The sequence below is a fragment of the Melopsittacus undulatus genome, chromosome 5, assembly GCF_012275295.1.
Source record: "Melopsittacus undulatus isolate bMelUnd1 chromosome 5, bMelUnd1.mat.Z, whole genome shotgun sequence".
Lineage (NCBI taxonomy): Eukaryota > Metazoa > Chordata > Aves > Psittaciformes > Psittaculidae > Melopsittacus > Melopsittacus undulatus.
Window position 1 is genome coordinate 45,900,760 of NC_047531.1, and position 20,731 is coordinate 45,921,490.

At 39.0% G+C, this 20,731-nt stretch overlaps 1 protein-coding gene across 2 annotated transcripts; it reads left to right on the forward strand.

Moving 5' to 3' along the window:
- The first annotated feature begins 1,558 nt into the window (after positions 1 to 1,558).
- On the forward strand, positions 1,559 to 20,434 carry DMC1 (DNA meiotic recombinase 1). Of its 2 annotated transcripts, XM_005150348.2 has the most exons (13): positions 1,559 to 1,642; positions 2,265 to 2,309; positions 5,176 to 5,322; positions 5,612 to 5,694; positions 6,273 to 6,325; positions 14,603 to 14,644; positions 15,907 to 15,979; positions 16,602 to 16,693; positions 17,830 to 17,903; positions 18,001 to 18,115; positions 18,960 to 19,020; positions 19,541 to 19,657; positions 20,365 to 20,434. In XM_005150348.2, the coding sequence occupies exons 1-13, from the start codon at positions 1,583 to 1,585 to the stop codon at positions 20,432 to 20,434; spliced, it is 1,032 nt and encodes a 343-aa protein (XP_005150405.1). In that variant the 5' UTR covers positions 1,559 to 1,582. The 2 variants fall into 2 exon arrangements, with proteins under 2 accessions (XP_005150405.1, XP_005150406.1); XM_005150349.1 differs by lacking the exons at positions 15,907 to 15,979; positions 16,602 to 16,693 and having other exon boundaries at positions 1,586 to 1,642.
- Positions 20,435 to 20,731: the final 297 nt, after the last annotated feature.

Consider the following 20,731-nt stretch of genomic DNA (forward strand, 5'->3'; position numbering starts at 1 on the left):
TGCTCAGCTGTGTTTGTAGTGCAGGATTATGTGCATTTCAGGAGGATATTTTTAACCGAGAAGGGGATTGTAATATAGATGTAATGCCTTTTGCATTACTTCTTCTTCCTTCAGTAGTTGAAGCTAAGAGGTTTTCAAAATCTCTTCAAGTACTTTTTAATGTTTTACTGTAATAATTTTTTTCTGAATGATATTAGGCATAATGTAAATGCATGATCTCATTCCATAATTGTCAGGGTTCTGAAATAGAAATTAAATATATCCTGACACTAACAGAAACACTGATTTTATAGGAATATTTCCATTAAATACTAACAGAAGTGACTCTATCATATTTTCACTTGAAACTCAAATAAGATCATTCTAAAATTACATTTCTTTTTCACTTCTCCCAGCATCTGAATGCACAAGATTCTTGCAAGCAAATTAGTCAGAACCTAGGTATCCATTTTGAAGCTGAAAAAAAGCTATTTGCAGATATTTAGTATAAATTACCCTATCCTCTGTTAGATGTAGTCCATCATGTAGTTTCATAATAAACCTGTCTTACCTTTCATGGATTTTATTAACAAAGATGAGCAAGCAAACATACACACACATCTGATGGTGTAGTTTACAAAGCTTTTGATCAGCCGTAGTGAAAACAAGCTCATAAGTAAGACAGAAGCAACCTATCCATTTACAAAGCCACAAAAATTATAAGGCGGGTTATAAAATCACATTTATAAGGAACTACTTTATATTCATTTTTCTTACATTCATAAAATTAAAGGAAGTAATATTTTGCATTATATCAGTAACTCCTTTTTCTGGTTCTTGGCCTTGCTTATAGAAGTCACATGAAGAGGCCAATGACATAGCAAGTTAACCATGAAAGAACATGAAATAAGCTCTCTGTACATGTTTTTGCACAATAAAAGCCTCATCTTTTTATATCCCTGTTTTATTCTCTTCATGCCAGCATACCTTCATACAGGTGTTACTTCTATGTCTTCAATATTTATTAAGTATTCTGAACCCCAGCAAGAACTCAAAAACAAATACAGCTTTATAGTCTATTCTGAAGATACATGGCTAAGGAGTTGTAACCTTCTCAACAGCACTGTTTTGTGGGCTTTCTGTCACATAAAGATGGAGGAGCAGAGAAGTTGCACAGCCTTTCCATTATGCATTCTGTCTGCAACTAGGCTGACTTCTGTCACAAAAATACAAGCTAAACTTTCTTACCAGAATAAATTCCACTAACGTTAAATCATTTAAAATGTTCCCATGTCCAAACTCATCTCTGACCCAAGATGGGAGTAAGATTCCTTTTTCCTAACACCAGTTAAGCCCTTTCTAGTCAAACTGCTTCATCTGAGAGTAATGCAGTGTATTTTATCCTTTTGGTGTGGTTGGTCAGATAACAAAGAGTTGGAAGCGGATTCTGAGTTTAAATCCATATATGATGAAGTGAGAATTTTCTGTAGCTCAAGGACTTCTTTAAAATCCTTTTATTGTTATTTATTCACTTATTGCCACCTCAGTACTATATTTGTTTGCATTTCCCAGTAGTGATTGATACTTTACAGCCTGTTCTTCCATGATGAAGGCCTTGGAGGATCAAGTAGTCCAAGAAGAACCAGGATACCAGGATGATGAGGTAAATTTATGGTTGATTGACAAATATTAGCAGCAAATGTTGTTTGAAGATATTTTGATAATGTTATGAAACTCACAGAGAGACAGGAGGTCCCCAAAGACCATCAGGGAGCTCAGTGCATTTGAAATCTTCAAGTCTAATACCAAGAAAATCTCATTCTCCTGGTCCCAGTACAGCCTTGCTCTTCAAGTACCTTTAACCTTTCAAAAGCTATGGAGAGTTTTTAATAGGATTATCATTATTTCTTTATATTTTACACTTCTATATCAAATACAAGGGGACTATCAATTAATTTTATGCTTCCAATGAATGGTCATCAGCCTGCAAATACTGAGCAACTGTGGCAGAAAAAGATCAAGATGATGATCATAACACAAGTTCTATTAGCACAGTAGATGACTGTGTGCCTGTGAAGATCCACTTTATGAAGAAGGTGATAGGAAATGTGTAGGCCTTCTTGGCTCACTATGGCTTTGCTTACTTGGGTACTCCAACAAGCTCTGTACAATTAGGGAAAATCATTGAAATGTTTACAAATTTGAAACAGTCACATAGTGAGATAGATGTAATTACAATAAAGAGCAAAATCTGGTTTTATTTTTTTCTGCTATTTTCTTTTTAGGAATCCTTTTTCCAGGATATTGACCTGCTACAGAAGCATGGAATTGTAAGTATTAGCAATGAATTTACATTGCCCATGCAAAGTTATTTTAAGGTTGTTTCTGACAGTGCAAACACATCGATGCAGATGACTGAAATTCCTCCTTGCAATAAATTCTAAATCAGTCATATGAAGACAATTTTTGCCTTTGGTGATAAGACAGGTTTTCATAAACTCTCATTCCCATCAGATTCTTAAATAAAGTGGCAAGATATTCAAAGTATTTAGCACCCAGCACTCTTGAAAAACCAACTACTTGCTAATTTATTTGAAAACTGTGTGATAGATTACTTCCTGTTCCTGCCAATCTTTGTAATTACTCCTGCATTTTTGGTGCCTGTGAAATTACACTGTGACAATTGTTGCTATACTATTTTCAGCATGCTGGTGAAGGGGGTAGAGTGGGAGTGAGGAAAATATTAGTAGCTAGAGAAAGAAATGGTTCGTTTTCTTCATTAAATATTAATCCCTAATGCTGTTATCACATAATTATTAATATCCCATAAATGTCACCTATTTATTTGAATTACTATTATTAGATGCTTAGCCAGGAGACTGGCTCACAGATGGGAACCCTGTTACATTCAGTGTTATAGAAACAGAATAAAAAGTTGGGTTTGCCCAAAGAAATGTAAGATTAAATTTTAACATAAACAACTACAGACAGATACAAATGGGGAGGCCACAGGCACTATGAGACAGCAGTAGTCAGCACTGTAATTCTGGGCTTGGCATGTCAGCAGTGTAATTGTTGTCAATTTTTTTTTTTATTGGTAAATCGTTGACAATTTTAAAGAGAGTTCTGAATGAGGATCATGAGGGTGACAGCTCAAACTATAGGGGGAGATAGGAAAAACACACAAATTCTTGTGTTAAAAATGTAACAAGTCGACCAAAGAGGCTGCCCTCAAGAGCTGGAAGGGAGCTGTACTAGCCTGTCAGTATTAAATGAGGCATGCTATGCAGAGAACAATACCAAGGTATGGAAGATCTTGAAAACAAAGAACAATGACTTAGGCTGTTCATCTGCCTTAAGAAGGGTTTCCTGCTCCTTTTAATTTTCATTTTTCTTCTTTCCAAATGGTTATTCCCACACCCCAGGGGAAGCTTTTGTTCTCAGCTCTGCCAGTTAAAATCTTTGTGTGAACATATGACCCACATAGCTTAAATTCATTTGCTTAAAGAAATAGTTCTTGTGAGTTTGATTTTTTTTCCCTAGGAGTAGAGAGAGAAATATTCACTAGATCTGAGAGTATGGCCACAAAGACAGCTGGATTAGCACCACCAAGGCTGTGGTTTGATGTTCCAAAGCATTTGGTAAGGGGTTCAGGTTATGTGAGCCTTTGCTAAGCCTTTCTGCCCCTAGAAAATACTAGTCCTTCTGGCGACTCTGCTTTTGTAGCCACACTGTGAACTGGATTTGTGAATCAAAAAAATAAAACTATCGCAACAAATAATGCCGTTTAGGTTTTGTTATTTGTAAATCCTTCGTCTGCCCTTTTCCACCTCAGAGGCCAGGACTGGCACAGGGCTGCAACATAAGACAGAGAATCAGGACAAGCAGCTGGTGCAAGGCATGTCAGTGTGTTAAAATGACTGGCCAATGCTTTGCAGCACTGAACTCTCGCCTAAGGATGTGTAGATCTTGGCTGAACCCTGGCTGGTGCACAAGCTGTTGGTGAAAAGGGTACCTGTGCAGGACTAAACAGGAACTTCTACAACCAGGTCTACCACATAGAGACCTGCAATGCAGAACAGCCTTGAGTCTGACATGACCAGAAAGACAGACACTGAGGAAATGCAGATGCAGGATAGTGTCTTTTAAGTTTTGGCCTAGAAAAATTATCTTTGCAGCAGTGGTCTGCTTGTCTTAATAGAAAAACACAATCCTGATTATACTGCTGATTGTCATATTCTTTTGGATGGAAGAGTCATTTTTATTCATGGCTTATTTTAACTCACCCATCCCTATGAATGTAATAATCAAAAACATATCACAGCATGAGAAATAAGCTTCCAAATGAACATGACTAATTTCTTGCATAACCCCCCTCTCTTCTTATGTCCTATGCACCCACACTCTCTAGATAAATAGATGATACATCCAGTTCAAAGGGTTTTTTTTTTCCAAAGAAAAATCGTGGCTGAAAATGGTAAATTGAAGTGTTATCCAACACCTTTTACATAATTTGTTTTCTTGTGAGTAATCTGTTGTTTGCGTTTATGTTTTCAGTGATGTCAAAATCATCAAATGAGGTGAGAGGAGGCAAAATGTGTCAGTAGGGCACTGACTGAAGTGATGCTGTACTCAATTTACAAGGAACTCTATTAGTCCATTGCAGCCCAGAGTGTCAGTCAGATGTTGAGGATATGTGTGCTTTAAACTGGATGTACTGGGAATGTGCCAGAAACATCACATCTGTTAGTGTCAGCTTCCATGATCCTTGTGACTCCACTCCAAATTACCCATGATCAGATTATCTGGTTTACAGATTATCTGTGCTAAGGGACCAAGGACAGATTGAGTGTTACTGAGTTTACTAGGTTGGGTTCCATGCCACCTGAAATAATCTGTACTGGTTCTTTACTATCAGCTTGGATCTAAAAAGACTGAAACTGAACAGGGGTAAGTAAATACAACTTGACCCAGACACCTTTCTCACCATGATCCCTCACACCAGTGTTATTCAAAATTTTCTGTTGCTGGTGTCACAAACTACATAATGAAGAGTTTACTGTAAATCTGTTTCTTCCTTGGTGAAAATACACATGCATATCAATGTATCATAAAATATGTTTCCAAGGTTTACTCTGCCTGCCGTTAACCATGTTAACCACCCTGAGCACTCACAGAAGGGAACTTTCTTCACAGAACGTAGCAGATATTAAGAAACTGAAGTCAGTTGGGATCTGCACGATCAAAGGAATCCAGATGACCACAAGACGGGCACTGTGCAATGTAAAAGGGCTTTCGGAGGCCAAAGTGGACAAGATTAAAGAAGCTGCAAACAAGCTTATTGTAAGCCATTAATTTTGCTGATGGTTTAAACTTATGCTGGACTCTCCAAAATGCTGGGCAACATTTCTCTGAACAGACTTTTCCACCACATTGTCAAGATAAATTGTGAAAATTATTCTGCTTGTTACTCTAAGGGATAATACAATCAGACAAATGCTGTTGTGCTTTTCATACTCATCCTATGTAAATGAGGCTAGGGTGAAGAGAAGATATTTATGTGGGATTATTGCACTTTACCTTTGGGTTAAAGCTAAAATAAGCCTTTCATGTTCTCGTTGGTCTTCCTTAGGAACCAGGCTTCCTGACTGCCTCTGAGTACAGTGAAAAACGGAAGATGGTATTTCATATTACTACTGGCAGCCAGGAGTTTGAGTAAGCTTATCTGTACTTAAATCCTTCCTTAATCCAAATTGTTCCAATAATCCTACTTGCCGTCTTTAATGAGACACAAGAATATAAATGAATAAATATTCAGCTAGGACATGTAGGTTACCTTGCATTTGGCGCTGTGGCTGGCTCAAAGGTGCCTGCACAAGTAAGCAACAAAACCACCTCCTTTTCTGAAGGGAAACTGGACTTTGTACAACCACTGTAAATAAACAGGCTCTGCATCCCGAATGTATCATCATTTTTCACCTAGTCAAAACAGTCTGCAGGTCCAGGGTCAAAATTAATTCAAGACCTCCCTTGAGATACTTTTTATGGAATGTTATCTTTTCAATGGCATTTTCTCTCTTCTTTCTTTCCAGTAATAATTTCTATAGATCTTTCTCTTGCACACATAAAGGGAGGCTAATACAGAGTTAATTCATTATGAATCAGTGATCATTTAGTGCCCTGCAGAAATGAGAGCAGAAACAAATTTCTTAAAGTAGCAAAACTTTCTGGTTTTGACTTTCCTCTTGTGATTTGTGGGTTTAACTATATTGTAATCTTCTCCCTTCCTCCAGTAAACTCCTGGGTGGTGGGATTGAAAGTATGGCAATCACCGAAGCCTTTGGAGGTGAGAAATAAGTATTATGGGACAACAAACTGCAACTTAGTTTAGATTTTAAATTAAGATGGATTACTTTTATCAAACTTACCCCATTGTAGTCATAAAGATGAGCACCCGCATGAGTGTAAGAAGAAAGAAACTGCTTCTCTTTTCCCATTATTCCTCTTCATTTGCTTGCAGGCTTTGAGCTGAGTAATCATTAGACTTGGGGCGTACTGATTCAGTAAACCACAACATTATTAGTGCTATTAGTAATGTGTCATATAGAAAAGATTTTCCTGATGCAATCTCTGTTCCTTTTGTTATAAATTGAGACCACAACGGATCATAATCCAATTAGAATTTTATTAATTATAGCAAGTAGAATATGAGCAAAGACAGCGCTGGACGGCAGGGGAGTCTGCGCTCCGCCTACTGCCGTCCTGAGCAGTTCAAAAAGCCCTCCCTTATACATCTTTTACTTCCGTGTTCATGACGTAGTTGAGGTACTCTGCGCATGCTTCAGCTGTTGCTAGGGGGTCGACCTCTGCCTCCCGGTGGTCGGTGAGGCCGAAGTAAGAAGTCTTCCTCCTTTGTTCCATAGTTGACCCTTCATTTATGTCCTTATATGGAGTGGTTTGTCTTATTTCTGCCAGTTCCTGGAACATCTTGCAAGCCAGTTTCTGTAACACCTTGTGGTCATCTTATGTTTGCATAAACGGTTTCTGGTTTAATTGGTGTAAGCGATTGCGGTTATCTTATCTTGCATAAACTGTGTCCGTTAACTGTGTGCATAAGCAATTTCATATCTTTTGTTGTCTAACCTTTATATTGGGCTTAACATATATATACCTAACATATATCTTAATAAACAATACCTTATTCTTTAGTTTTTCACAATCCCCCCTTTTTCTTTTTATCCTATTATTGTTTATTAGATGCTGCTTTCATTCTCAGCACTGCAAATAAACCTTTTTTCACAATCCCAACATTTATCAGAACACTCACAGGGTAATACCTCACAATTACAATCAGTGTAGTCCCTACGTGACATAATATATTCACAACAATCTTCATCCTCATCAATAGATACACTTTTATAATTTGCCCCAGACCTCATAGTTAAAATAAGCAGTTTAGCTATGTCAAATCGTTCCCTAATAAAGTGTAAAATATAGCATAATATACAAGGCCCAAATATAAGTCCCAAAATCAACATGATAAGCGGTCCTGCTAAAGTGGACAACAAAGTGGTTAGTCAAGGTGAAACATTAAACCAGTTTTCATACCATGACCTGCCCACCTCACGATCTTTTTTACGTTGATCTAACCTTTTCCGGAGTTCAGACATGGTGTCCTGTACTACTCCAGTATGGTCAGCAAAAGAACAACATTCTTCATTGAGAGCTACACATAACCCTCCTTCTTTTAAGAACAATAGATCTAATCCTAAACAGCAATCACTAAGATTAAATTTTCCACAGACCACTCCTTCTTGAGCCAACAGGTAATCTAAAACCACATGATTCTGATATATTGCAGTTTTCATTTTAGTATTTTGCTTTGCAATTAATCCTAATGCATTTTCTGTTTTATTTACTACTATTTCTACCACAGCTTGTGACCTTATAATTCTATTCAACATCCATATAGGAGTTCTGTATCCCCAGGATGCATCTTCGGCCCAAGTTGCCAAATCATAATAGATTATTCATTCAGGTGGCCACTCATTGTCTTTCCATTTTGTAACTCTCTTTTATATTGTTTTCTCCTTAATAAGAAGAAATTAGGTCTGATCATTCCTAATATACATGAACCTGTCCAATTTTGGGGTAAAAATGCAAAAGTTATTTTACCACAGATTCAATAATATCCATCTGGAGTAGGCCAACTGTTTGGTATGTTAGTTCCATTAGTCCAGTTACTGAATTGGTGATTTATTTCTATGGGATTTCCCCATCTTCCCCAGTCTTTCTTTGCTCTCTTCCACATAAAACCCCCTTCACAAAGTAAATTTCCTATTGGTTTTACACCATTTTCTAAATTTTGCCAACAACTTTTTCAGATTATACCCGTTTGCAAGATCCATTGTTGTCTCCTTTTGTTTCCTTTTCGATTTTTCCAGATTGTAGGGTCGCTTGTATTACTCTCCATTGCCTCCCAGGCCCATCTCTTTCCCTGGTTAGTTCCCCTACAAACATAGCAGTTAGTTACATTTAATGCTTTAGATATATTTTCAGCAAGATTTACAAGGAGATTTTTAGCAACTGTGAGAATTTCATATTGGACTCCAGTTTTTTTTTTTTTTTCTTAATACTAATAATCACAGCTGGGTCTTCCCCAGTTCCATATATTTTAAGTCCAATTTTAGTTACTTGCTTCTGTTTCCAATTTTTTTCAAATCTATGAGAGTTAAATTTATTGGATTGCAGGCACGGGTTGTACAGTTATTGTTTGTTTGCATTCTTGCTATTGAAGCTTGTAAAGTCTTACATTGATAATCACATCCCTAGCCTGCAGTATCCCAGCATACACAAGACCATCCTTTTCTTCCACAGAGGTGTGATGACTGATACCTAGCTGTTTGATTAGGTACATAATCAGGATTTATATGACATTGGTATCCACCTGGGCAAATATATTTTGGTTGGCTACTGTAGTACTGCCTCCACTCTGAACTTCCACTATTAGTATCTAAATCATCATCTATAATATCACATGCATCAAAAATTGACAGTGATGTACTCAAATTGGTTATAACTTCATTATAACTTATTCCAATTAATCTTCCTTCTGAATTTGTTCTCACTGAGTTTGATTGTATATGCAACTGCCTGTCTTTGTTCCTTTGCATTCATAAAAGGTGTGGTAGACCAGCATTTGAGTGGTTACTCTCCCTTGTCTAGTTGTGGTAATGCATTCACTACAGTTGTTGTGAATGATTTTAGAAGCCACGGCATCTTCCCATATGGTTCCTATCGGAACCGACACCAAAAGAGGTCCGGTCAGGATCATAGTGCTCAGCGGTCACAGCCCCAGGGGTTGCAGCCCTCGGCAGACCTTTTCAGCTGCAGCACCGATTCCCTCCGGTCTTGCCCTCTCTGGTAGGTTAAAGGTATATTCCCCGTCGGCTACTATGGCAGTAGTATTTGACCCACAACAACTGTTCCAACGAACTGGTAATTTCACACTGAATGCAAAAAGAACTGTAATTGATTTCTCAAAAATTGTTCATGGTCTCTCCTATGAGTAATAATATGCTTCAAATAATTGGGACACTTGGCTCTAATATACAAATTGCAGTGTTTGCATATAGGAGGACATGGACTAATACTGGCCCTTATCCTATGGTTTCTTAAAATAATTTCCAAATCTATATCTTCATTTCCCATATCAGATTTACAGGAGTCAATATGAATTCTCTCAGTTACTTATCCAAGTCCTCTAGAGGGTCAGCTTGGCGTCTCTGGGTTCAGTCACAACTTTCCATTCCTTTATGGGTCCTTTTACTCGAGACGCGTGTGTCCACCTTTTTCCAGCAGCTCTTATCGCCGTTTCTGTAGTTAAAAGAACAAGAAATGGTCCCTCCCAACGAGGGGATAAACTCTCTTCTTTTCAGCTTTTATGTCATTCTAGTTCTAATTCATTCACTGCAGCCGCCCCATGGCACTCCCCTCCAGGGCAGTCTCACTTCCAGGGTCCAGATTCCCCATAGCACACACACAGATCCGGTTCCACAGAAAAGCCTACTCCCCCACCTCTGTTCAACATTCCTTCTCCACCAGTTTTAAAGCAACCGCTTTCTTTTTATCCACTTTCCATGTTTCCTCCTTTACTCCCAGTCCACATTTATCCAACAACCCTTCAGTCCCATCTATCAACATGTCTGTTTCCATTTGTTTGCCTATCCCGGCACCCATCCCATGCTCAAACACAGGAGCTGCTCGAGCTTCCTCCTTTTAACATCTTAACTTCTTAACATCTTTCCCCAGTATCACAATCTGAACAACATTTCTTTAGCTTTTAGTTTTTCCTGTCCTTTTCCAAAGCCAAAATTAAGGGATCAGGAAGAGGTATATTAATTTTGCACTCTGTCATATTTGCATACATTACTTCATTCCATTTTCCTTATCACCTCAAAAACAACATTAATTATAACAATGTATAATAATTCAAAGTTCCATTTTAGGTCATTTTTCCTGATCTTCTAAAGTGTATGAAGGTCAGCATTGGTTATAATATTTTACCAACGTTTTCTTGTTTACAGAGGCCCCAGAAGACCCTCTCAGTTCTTTCCAATGTGCCAAAATGTAACCCAATGGGCTTTTCTTCAGAATTTCCTTGTCTTGACCGGCTCCCATTTCAGCCAATCTTTTACAAATCTCTATAGCTTCTCTTTCCCAGTACTCTGCAAATGCACTTATGAAAATGAGAGCACCTACACACAAGTTGTATGATATTTTTAAGGGGGTCAGTACAATAATATCTCTGGGTTCTGAAGATCGGCTCCCCTGTTGTTAGATCATAGTTTCGGTTACAGCAAAATTTCCTTTACAATCATGCCTCTTCAAATTTTCTTTGATACTTTTTTTTTTTTTTTTTTTTTTTTTTACAAACCCTTTCCCAATTTTTTCTTTTTAACCTCCCAGAACTTTTGTGGCTTTTTCCACAAAATAATCATTTTATTTCTGTTCTCAGAGAATTACCGATTGGGTATCTATAATTTAATGGCTGTACACACACAAGAAGATGCACAGGACAGAAAAAAAAGAGCAGCGAGAGGGGCAGCCGGACACTCCCCCTCCGCCCTTTTCTAAGCTGCTCACAGACAGGACACACACAGGGTTACACAGAAAGGACAGCGGGAGGGCAGCCAGGCCCCCGCTCACAGACAGGATACACAGGTCCAAAAAAAATATAGACGCTTCGTCCGTCTCCGGCCGCTCTCCTCGCGGAGACACGGAACCGCGGATTGGGACTCCACACTCGCTTTGTAGCTATGCTACGTCTCAGTCACACAGAAACACAAAGTTACACATGGGATCCCTCACTCACACTATGGTTCCGCTTACTCTCCTCACGGTTCTCAGAATCTGAGATACAACAGAAACCTGGTGGGTTCGCTTACCCTTCACCTGCCCCCCTAGCAGGTCCGTCCTGGCTCCCAAAACTTGGGATACAGCGAAAACCTGGGCTCACCCGATCCGCCTATACATATGTATTATCTATCCCCGCTTCGTATTATAATGAGCCAGAAGGTCCTTTGCACTTGCGCAGTGCCCCCTCTGATCATGGGCAGGGGTTTCAGGATGAAGTAAATGAGTCTCCCTCTTTTTAACCTTTACACCTTTTAATCTCCAGACATGGACTTAGGGTTAGTCGGCGCCCAGTCTGCTTCTCCTGCCGCTTATTAATAGGACCAAACACCTGTGTTTTTGTCATGGTCTTAAGGCTTGATCGCCCAGTCTGCCTCTCCCGGCTTATCAGCAGGACCTTTCATCTGCTTTTGTCAATAGAATTAGCATCTGCTTCTTCCCCTCCAGCAGTAATCAATGCCTTGGCAAGATGGCAATGGCAGGTATTTAGGACAGACAATACTTTTGTTTAAGCATAGGAATTCCTTTAACTCCCTTATACAATTTCTCTGTATTACCTCCCTGTACATTGGTTACCCGTGTATCAGTTTCCCCTTTTTCTATAAAGTGAGTAAATTCTTTTACTCTATTATTTATGACAGACCTATCCATGTTACCTGGAGAAGGCCTTGGTTAAGTATATCTCTGAACCATCCAGTAACTCCTTATCCAATCCACTTCCAACAATTTTAAGCTTTTGCATATTCTCCTGCAGTTTTCCCAGCTTAGTATGGATTGATTCAGAATGGTCAGATTACTTTCATGCAGCACATACCTTTGAAATCCTCAAAACCTTTTCTGCAAGACACCCACTATACCTTGCAGGATTCAGACCATCAGATGTCTGCTGCCTAAAAAACAAAACTTTTTCTACGAGACACCCACTGTGTCTTGCAGGATCCTAACTACAAGATGCCCACTGCCTCCTGTGATTGTAAACCATAGGACGCCCGCTGCCTCTTGTGCATAAAACCTTTTTGTACAAGACACCCACTGTGTCTTGCGGACCCAAATATCGGGTCGATTTTTTTTTTTTTTTTTTTTTTTTTTTTTTTTTTTTTTTTTTTGCCCATACTTTCATACAGTAATGGACCATTTTTCCCTTACTCTTTTTTCCTTCCTGGGACGGCTGAATGTCCCAGTACTTTATCATTAACCCCAGGGGACCGTCCGGTGGTGCATCCGGTGGGCTGCTCCCTGCTTTATTCTTAGGATCTCTCCTTGGATCCTTTCCTGGGTTATAATTACGACTCTTACTCTGACCCATTGTCTTACTCCGGGGACCTCTACCTGGGCCCCGTCTTCCCTCCCCATATCTTAGTACAATATTCTATCATTTTTTTGCTTATCTTTCCCTAGGGTTTCAGGGAAATCTCTCCAATTATCTAAGGGGTATTCATGTGAGTCGAAGGCTTGCTGCCCTTCGCCCCCCATCTTCTGGAATATCCACAAATATACACTCACTCGCTCCCCCTTGTTCCTGGCCCAGTCCCTCGCGGGAGATGGAAAACGCAGTACTTAAGGGTCCACACTCGCTTGGTTCAGTATATCGAACCTCTCATTCGTTATATTCCAGGAAACCCAATCCCGCCCGAACGGCAAACCTGCGAACAGTTTCGCCGCGGACAATTCCGCTCTGCGAATTTCGCAATATACTTACGCGTCCTGTGTCTTCGTCCGGACTCCCGTGCACAGAATTTTTATGGGATTTTACCGGTTTTTTCCTTTGCTCATTATTCTAGAATTTAGGTTCGTCGGTAAGGTTGAGGTAAGCTGTTGGTCGCGGGGCCGCGAAATGTCGCGGGGCGCCTCCCCGGAGGACCAAAGCTCACCGTTCCTTATCCGAGTCACGGCACCAGAAATTGTTATAAATTGAGACCACAACGGATCATAATCCAATTAGAATTTTATTAATTATAGCAAGTAGAATATGAGCAAAGACAGCGCTGGACGGCAGGGGAGTCTGCGCTCCGCCTACTGCCGTCCTGAGCAGTTCAAAAAGCCCTCCCTTATACATCTTTTACTTCCGTGTTCATGACGTAGTTGAGGTACTCTGCGCATGCTTCAGCTGTTGCTAGGGGGTCGACCTCTGCCTCCCGGTGGTCGGTGAGGCCGAAGTAAGAAGTCTTCCTCCTTTGTTCCATAGTTGACCCTTCATTTATGTCCTTATATGGAGTGGTTTGTCTTATTTCTGCCAGTTCCTGGAACATCTTGCAAGCCAGTTTCTGTAACACCTTGTGGTCATCTTATGTTTGCATAAACGGTTTCTGGTTTAATTGGTGTAAGCGATTGCGGTTATCTTATCTTGCATAAACTGTGTCCGTTAACTGTGTGCATAAGCAATTTCATATCTTTTGTTGTCTAACCTTTATATTGGGCTTAACATATATATACCTAACATATATCTTAATAAACAATACCTTATTCTTTAGTTTTTCACACTTTCCAGTAACAAAACTGCCACAGAAGGTATTTTATTTAGGCACACTTAAGATACATTGCATTTCAAGTGAGATTTTGAAATTACAGTTAAACTACTATTACAGTAAATTTGATCAGCTAGTGGCAAACGTTTCAAAACCAATAAGAGTTTATAAAACACAGTACTCTTCCCCTTAGAAAAGATAAATTGGAGACTTAACATGATTGGATATAATGAGATTAAACGCTCCATCCCTAGCAATGTTCAAGGCCAGGCTGTACACAGCCTTGGGTGACATGATCTAGGGTAAGGTGTCCCTGCCTGTGGGAGGGGTTTGCAACTAGATGATCTCAAGGTCCTTTCCAACCCAAACCATTCTATAATTCTATGATCATTTTACCAAAAATGAAACTAGGCCAGGTCAGTGGAATCAGCTATTCCTTCACCCCTCCCTCAGTTAATGATTTTCCATAGGTGCCATGCGGTTTTAACTTCTACACAGAAAAGAATAAATGACGTTAGCAGTCAAGCATGATCAAATTAATTTAGTAGTTCAGATTTTGCTTTTCATGTTACATACTTCTACTGCACAGAATATGATTTATAAATGGGGGTTAAATGATTGTAAAAGGGACAGAGGTGAATTTTGTAAATAAGAGTGTTTCTAACTGCAGTAACTCCTGAAAAAGAAACCCTGACATTTTTTATTTCCTTTTCCTTTTTTTTTTCCTTCTTCTGTTTCAACAGAGTTCCGGACAGGCAAAACCCAACTATCTCACACCCTTTGTGGTAGGTATAATCCCTTAAAAAAGACCACTGTTTCTGTTCAGTGAATCCATTCTTTACAACTACGTCAGAATTAAACACATACAAACAAGTTGGAACCCTTTATCTCTAGAAATACTGTGAAACAGACCCTGACTCTGACAACTATTAATTGTGTCTGCGTAGAGAACTCATAGAAATTATTACTTTTTAATACTGCTCACATCAACATGAGTTTTGCTATAAGGAGAGAGAATCTAACAGAATGTCCTATAGGAGCCAGTGAAACAGGCCATCTGGGAAAAATGCGCAAATAAAGGTTATAGGGTGGACAGGGCCATTGCTCAGAAAAGGGCAAAGGCAAGACTCTCTCTCAGAAACTCTTCATTTTCTGGTTTCAAGTGGTTTTGCTGAATGTGACATTCTGAAAGGGCACTGAAGGGATACTTCTGGTGACAGGAGCTGGATAATCAAAATCTCTGGTAGTCACCATATTCAGGCAGTGCCAGATACAGCAGGACTCTGATTTCCAGCAATAGCTCCCAAGCTGTAAATAGTAGTAAATACTAACTAATATAACTATTAATGCCTCTAGAATACAGTTACCAGACATTGGGTAGGCAAACATTCCTTTAAATGAACCTTATATTATATAAGAAATTATGGCACCTTCTGGAAAAATAAGGCCTCTTCTGTTGAGTGCAGTCTAATGGTCAGTAGAATCATACCCTTTTGATTGATTACAACAATCATACCTATTGTTGTACCTTAACACAAACATACTACCAATCAATGAGTGATTACAACCAAATCAAGTATTTTAGCTTATTCGCTCCAAAGAGACTAAACCCACAACTGGGAACTATTCACATACCAGGAAAAGTTCAAATCCAAATAATTTTTGATCATACGAGTTACAGCTGGGGAAAAAAATCCTACTAAATCAATACCATTAATTTGGGCAGAGCACTAAGAGGATTCTTTGAGTGTAAGAACTTCCTAATAATATCCTTACCTATTTTCAATATAAAATACACAGATTTAGTGATGGTACTGAGTAAAACACATTTTTTACACCATTATGTCTTATCTGATCTTCATTTGAGAAAAGGGGCTTGAGTTTCTACTCAAGATTGCAGTTAAGACTTGAGGTACTCCTGATTTCCAGGCTGATTAAAACTGGTGATACGGATAAGCAGTTGTATTTTATTATAAAATAATAATAGAGGGAGTAAGAAAATATTTTTCCTGCTTTTTCCTTTTTATCTTGTATGAATTCACTGTAGTGACAGCTCAGCTTCCAGGACCAAATGGCTACACAGGTGGAAAGATTATCTTCATTGATACAGAAAACACTTTGTATCTTTTGGACTATTAAAACTAGAGGTAGGATGAACTGGAAAAATAATTTGTTTTGTTATATGCAAGTAGGAGGCTCCAGATAGCTTCATACTTGTAAAACATGGCTGACAGGAGAGAGCCTGGAGAGCACGGTGTGTAGAGACCCACAAGACAGTGACTTTTGTCTCAATGGAATCTGATCTGAAAAACTTGGTTAGGATACAGATTTTATTTTAACTGGGAGGTTTTTTTGAGATCTAATATGCCTTCTACAGGTGATAGAAGCTTTTTTATATACTTCAAGAGAAATTCATCTAAGTACTAAACGCTATTTTTAACACTTCATATCTGTGGCAGACTGCATATAAATAGGTTTTGCTCACAGCTAAATTCCTAGAGCACAGATACCCATATGTCACACCCCCCCCCTCAAACCCTGAACACAAACAATTATCATCATGAGACCTAAGCTATCTTTAGGGTATCTGGAACAGTGTGAAGAGAAAAAGTCAGTCTTCTCATGGATCAAAATAAATACTCTTTTTTTCTTTTCCCCCATAGTTCTATTTTGGAATGGAGTTTTATTATTTTCAGAGCGTGGTTTGTACAAAGAGAAATCCTTAACTTTGACTAACACCAGCAGACCAGATCGTCTCCGTGACATTGCTGATCGCTTCAGTCTTGACCACGATGCAGTACTGGACAACGTGCTGTACGCACGTGCATACACTAGTAAGACTGTTCCTGTAACTGGCATCAGCACTGTTTTTTCTTTAAGACTCCTGTTTTAATATTTCTCAGTTTATTAACTAAAGTTCCCCACTGAGGGTCATAAAGAGTGTTTTTCTGCCAACAAAAGTTGCAAGCTTGCTTCCATTTTCTGTTTCTGGTGTTGTAAACTGGGGCCTACAAGGATGCCAGAGAGGGACTCTTCATCAGGGACTGTAGCAATAGGACAAGAGGGAATGGGTTTAAACTTAAACAGGGGAAGTTCAGGTTAGATATAAGGAAGAAGTTCTTTACTGTGAGGGTGGTGAGGCACTGGAACAGGCTGCCCAAAGAAGTGGTAAATGCTCTGTTCCTGGCAGTGTTCAAGGCCAGGTTGGACGGAGCCTTTGAGTAACATGGTCAAGTGGAAGGTGTCTGCCTATTTGCAGGGGGGTTGGAACTAGATGACCCTAAGGTTCTTTCCAACCCAAACCATTTTATGATTCTATTCCAGCTCAGCAGCACTACATAATGTTTTGCAGTTTGCCACAACAAGGAGTGAACTCTGCTGGTTGCATGACAAGTGGCAATGTAAGATCTTAGTAAGAGAAGCACCAACCAATGTAACCATAATTGCCTGGATGCAAGCTAATTCTGTAAATGCTGTTGAGAAATTCTCTATGGTCTTGTGAATGGGACTTTACAGGAACAGATCAGCAAACTCTGTCACAAGATACTGCCTTAAAACTTCAAGGAAGTTCCTCTTCAAGGAAGTTTTAAATGGGACTTTCACTTTGAGAGTATAATATTAATATGAATAATATGATTAATACTATTTCTGTGTGTCATTGAACTCAACATTAGATTCAAATATTTATACTGCTTTTCAATTCTTAACACAACACAAATATGATGTCTTCATGTAGAGTTTTCTCGTGAAGCTTTTCACAAGGATGTTTTGTTAGAAACTGGAACCTGCGGAAGCACAGGCATTGTTGGATATTGTAAAGGCAGCTTGGTTTTGGGCGCTGGATTTAAAACTGTTGGCAGTGAAAAAACAAACAGTGCAGACATTTAAAGTGGAATTTTAAAATTCAGGCTTTTGTGTCTTCAGAGCTCTTTTGGCCCTAATTTCACTTAGCAACTGTACTTCCCACCAGGTGAACACCAGATGGAATTGCTTGACTATGTAGCAGCCAAGTTCCATGAGGAAGCTGATATTTTCAAGCTATTGGTACAAGAATAATTTTATTATCATTATTACTGCTTTTAGCATAGGTTCTTTTACTTTCTTTCACTGTATTTACTTACTGAGTACAATTACAATGCAGATCATTGACTCCATAATGGCACTTTTCCGTGTGGATTTCAGTGGTCGTGGGGAGTTGGCTGAACGACAACAGAAACTCGCTCAGATGCTGTCAAGGCTCCAAAAAATATCAGAAGGTGAGAGAAACATGGCAAAATTCAGAAAACATAGACTGGAGTTACTGCAGCTGTAGTTGTTAGTAGCACAACCACTTCATAGTCTAAGTGTATTATTGACCAGGCATTGGCATTGCTTCACTTTACGCCTCTGTCAATTACTGAAAGAACAAACTGATAGTGTAGTATTTCAAGACGACAGATTAAGGAATCTTTAGAACCATTCAACATTTAGCGTTTTCCTATAAATACTGGTAAGACAAGTCTTAAATGAGAGAACAGGTTGTAGAACTGGAGAAATACCTGCCATGAGAAACCGTGCTCCCCAAATCTCGACAGTCTAAGTACACAAGCAACATGAGGAATACATAAAAGGATGAAGGCTCAGAGCCATAAAAAACTGTACTAATTGCCACCTTCCAAGTACTTTGAAATGCTCTGAGGGATGAAAACAGGATGAATAGTGTTCCTCCTCTTTAGAATGTCTCAGGAATGTTGAAGAGGAATGAGTAAATGACTTTTTTCATGCAGTAAATTAAAAAAAACCCCAGCAAACCAACAAAGGGAGCGAGAGGGGGCTGTGGGCAGGGAGCCAGCAGAGAAGATGGGAACTGAGAAAGACTTGTTCAGTGCAAGTCTGAAAAGCGTTCATTTTTGGCATAAGTATTACAGCTGACATCACACAGCAGCAAATTAAGGCTGTCTCCTGATTAACTCCAACCATCAGACATAAAGAATATTTGCTTCTCTTGCATTTGGAATCTGAAGTGCTTCAGCAGCAGCCTGGCTTTTCCCATGGGTGGAAGAATATTTTGGAATTAGAATTGAATTTGGTCTACTCTCTTTGCATTATTTTCTATTGCAGAATATAATGTGGCCGTATTTGTGACCAACCAGATGACTGCTGATCCAGGAGCAACGATGACGTAAGATGCTTCTCTCTCTTTACCAAATCTTCCTGTCGTCTGTATTACATATTTAACAGAAACAAGAGCTGAGATTGTATGGAGCAAGAGGCACCAAAATGAAGGTGCAGATTGGTCACTGGTCCCTTTAATATGATGAATCATTCATGGATGACACCTATAGGCTTATCTCAGTCTTTGTTATGAGATTTTTAATGTTTACCTGCTGCCTGGCATGATGGCTTCTTTCATTGTGAGTTGAACAAAAACAAGCCATATAAAGTACTGAAAAGGCATCCCATTTTTTTTTTTGAGCAATTACATATGGAGTTTAAGATGTGTATTTCTAGAGGCTCTTGAGTTTAATGAGAGAAAAATGATGCCAGCATTGAATATTTGAACATCCTATCTTGAGGCAAGTGTGTTAAAGTCCTTTTTTGATATATTTATCTGATTATTTACTACTTAGTTAAATATGCCTTGTCTGTCAGTTAATCACAGTATTATCCTATGGAGTTTGAACAATTTTCTTGCTAATTAGCTTTCAGGCAGACCCAAAAAAGCCCATTGGGGGCCATATCCTTGCTCATGCTTCGACCACCAGGATTAGCTTGAGAAAAGGGAGAGGGGAGCTGCGTATTGCAAAGATATATGACAGGTAAATCACCCTTCCTTCACAGGAAGGAAGCTGTGTTATGAGCAACTGCAAGGTGACAAAGTTCATGGGACTGAAACTTAATGGTTTGACAGAGATTTAGGGTTTCAAACTAACCATGTTTCTGGATGGTAAATTGAGAGAAAATCTGACAGGACAAAGTAACTAACAGGCTTACAGTTGTCTTGTGTATTGCATGCATTAAACTATATAATTTTTCATCATAAATCCTACTAGAAGCTTATCTCTTAAAGAAGACCATCAAATAGTTTGGCAACTCTAGTGGTCCCTTGGCAGGAAAATTTCAGAGATGTTGAATTACTAAGTTTTACTGACTCCATTATTATCACTTTATGTGGTAAACTGTGGCAGGCATAAGTCACTAAAAGTCACACCAGAACTACACAGACAGATCAGTGTTTCTGGTCAGGAACTAAGTAACTGAAATGAGAGTTTGCACAGAAATAAATCTTTCCTTGTCCTGCACCTTCTCCATTTCATAGAATCACAGAATCATAGAATTTCCCTCCATTGTGTTGGATTTCACATTTGCTGATCTTGGTAATATTCACCACATTCTACACCTTACATACAGGCATAAAGACAACATATATGTAGCCAACCTGGAATACTTCAACATTTTGGGGACCATTTCACAACTGCATTTAGCATGGGGAAACCCACATCTTTGTTGCTTCATTTTTTCCCAGCCCTGAGATGCCTGAAAACGAAGCCACGTTTGCAATAACTGCTGGAGGGATTGGGGATGCCAAAGAATAGGCAGAAAAAATGATGTCAATGTAGAGCTGAAAACAACATGGGTAACTGGGATGAAGATCTGTGTGAGGTCACTAACTGCCTGACTGCATTTTGTGAACCAACTGAGGTCTTTTGGGAGAACACCTGGATGAATTTTGTACAGTTCAGTTTTATTGATCCTAATAAAATTTGGTTCGGTTTGGGTCTTTGTTTTACAACTGAATTCAGCAGACAAAGATTTAAGAAATAAGCTTGTGAATTGTTCTAAGAAGCCTTTTCTTATATTTTGTGAAAATCAAAGCTGTCCTTTCACATTAA

What these genes read in the sequence shown, in the direction of transcription:
- DMC1 (XM_005150348.2), top strand. Translation starts at nt 1,583, where the DNA reads ATGATGAAGGCCTTGGAGGATCAAGTAGTCCAAGAAGAACCAGGATAC. An exon ending in ACTGGCAGCCAGGAGTTTGA is followed by an intron (nt 5,695 to 6,272) that starts GTAAGCTTATCT and finishes CCCTTCCTCCAG; the next exon opens with TAAACTCCTGGGTGGTGGGA. An exon ending in ATTGCAAAGATATATGACAG is followed by an intron (nt 19,658 to 20,364) that starts GTAAATCACCCT and finishes ATTTTTTCCCAG; the next exon opens with CCCTGAGATGCCTGAAAACG.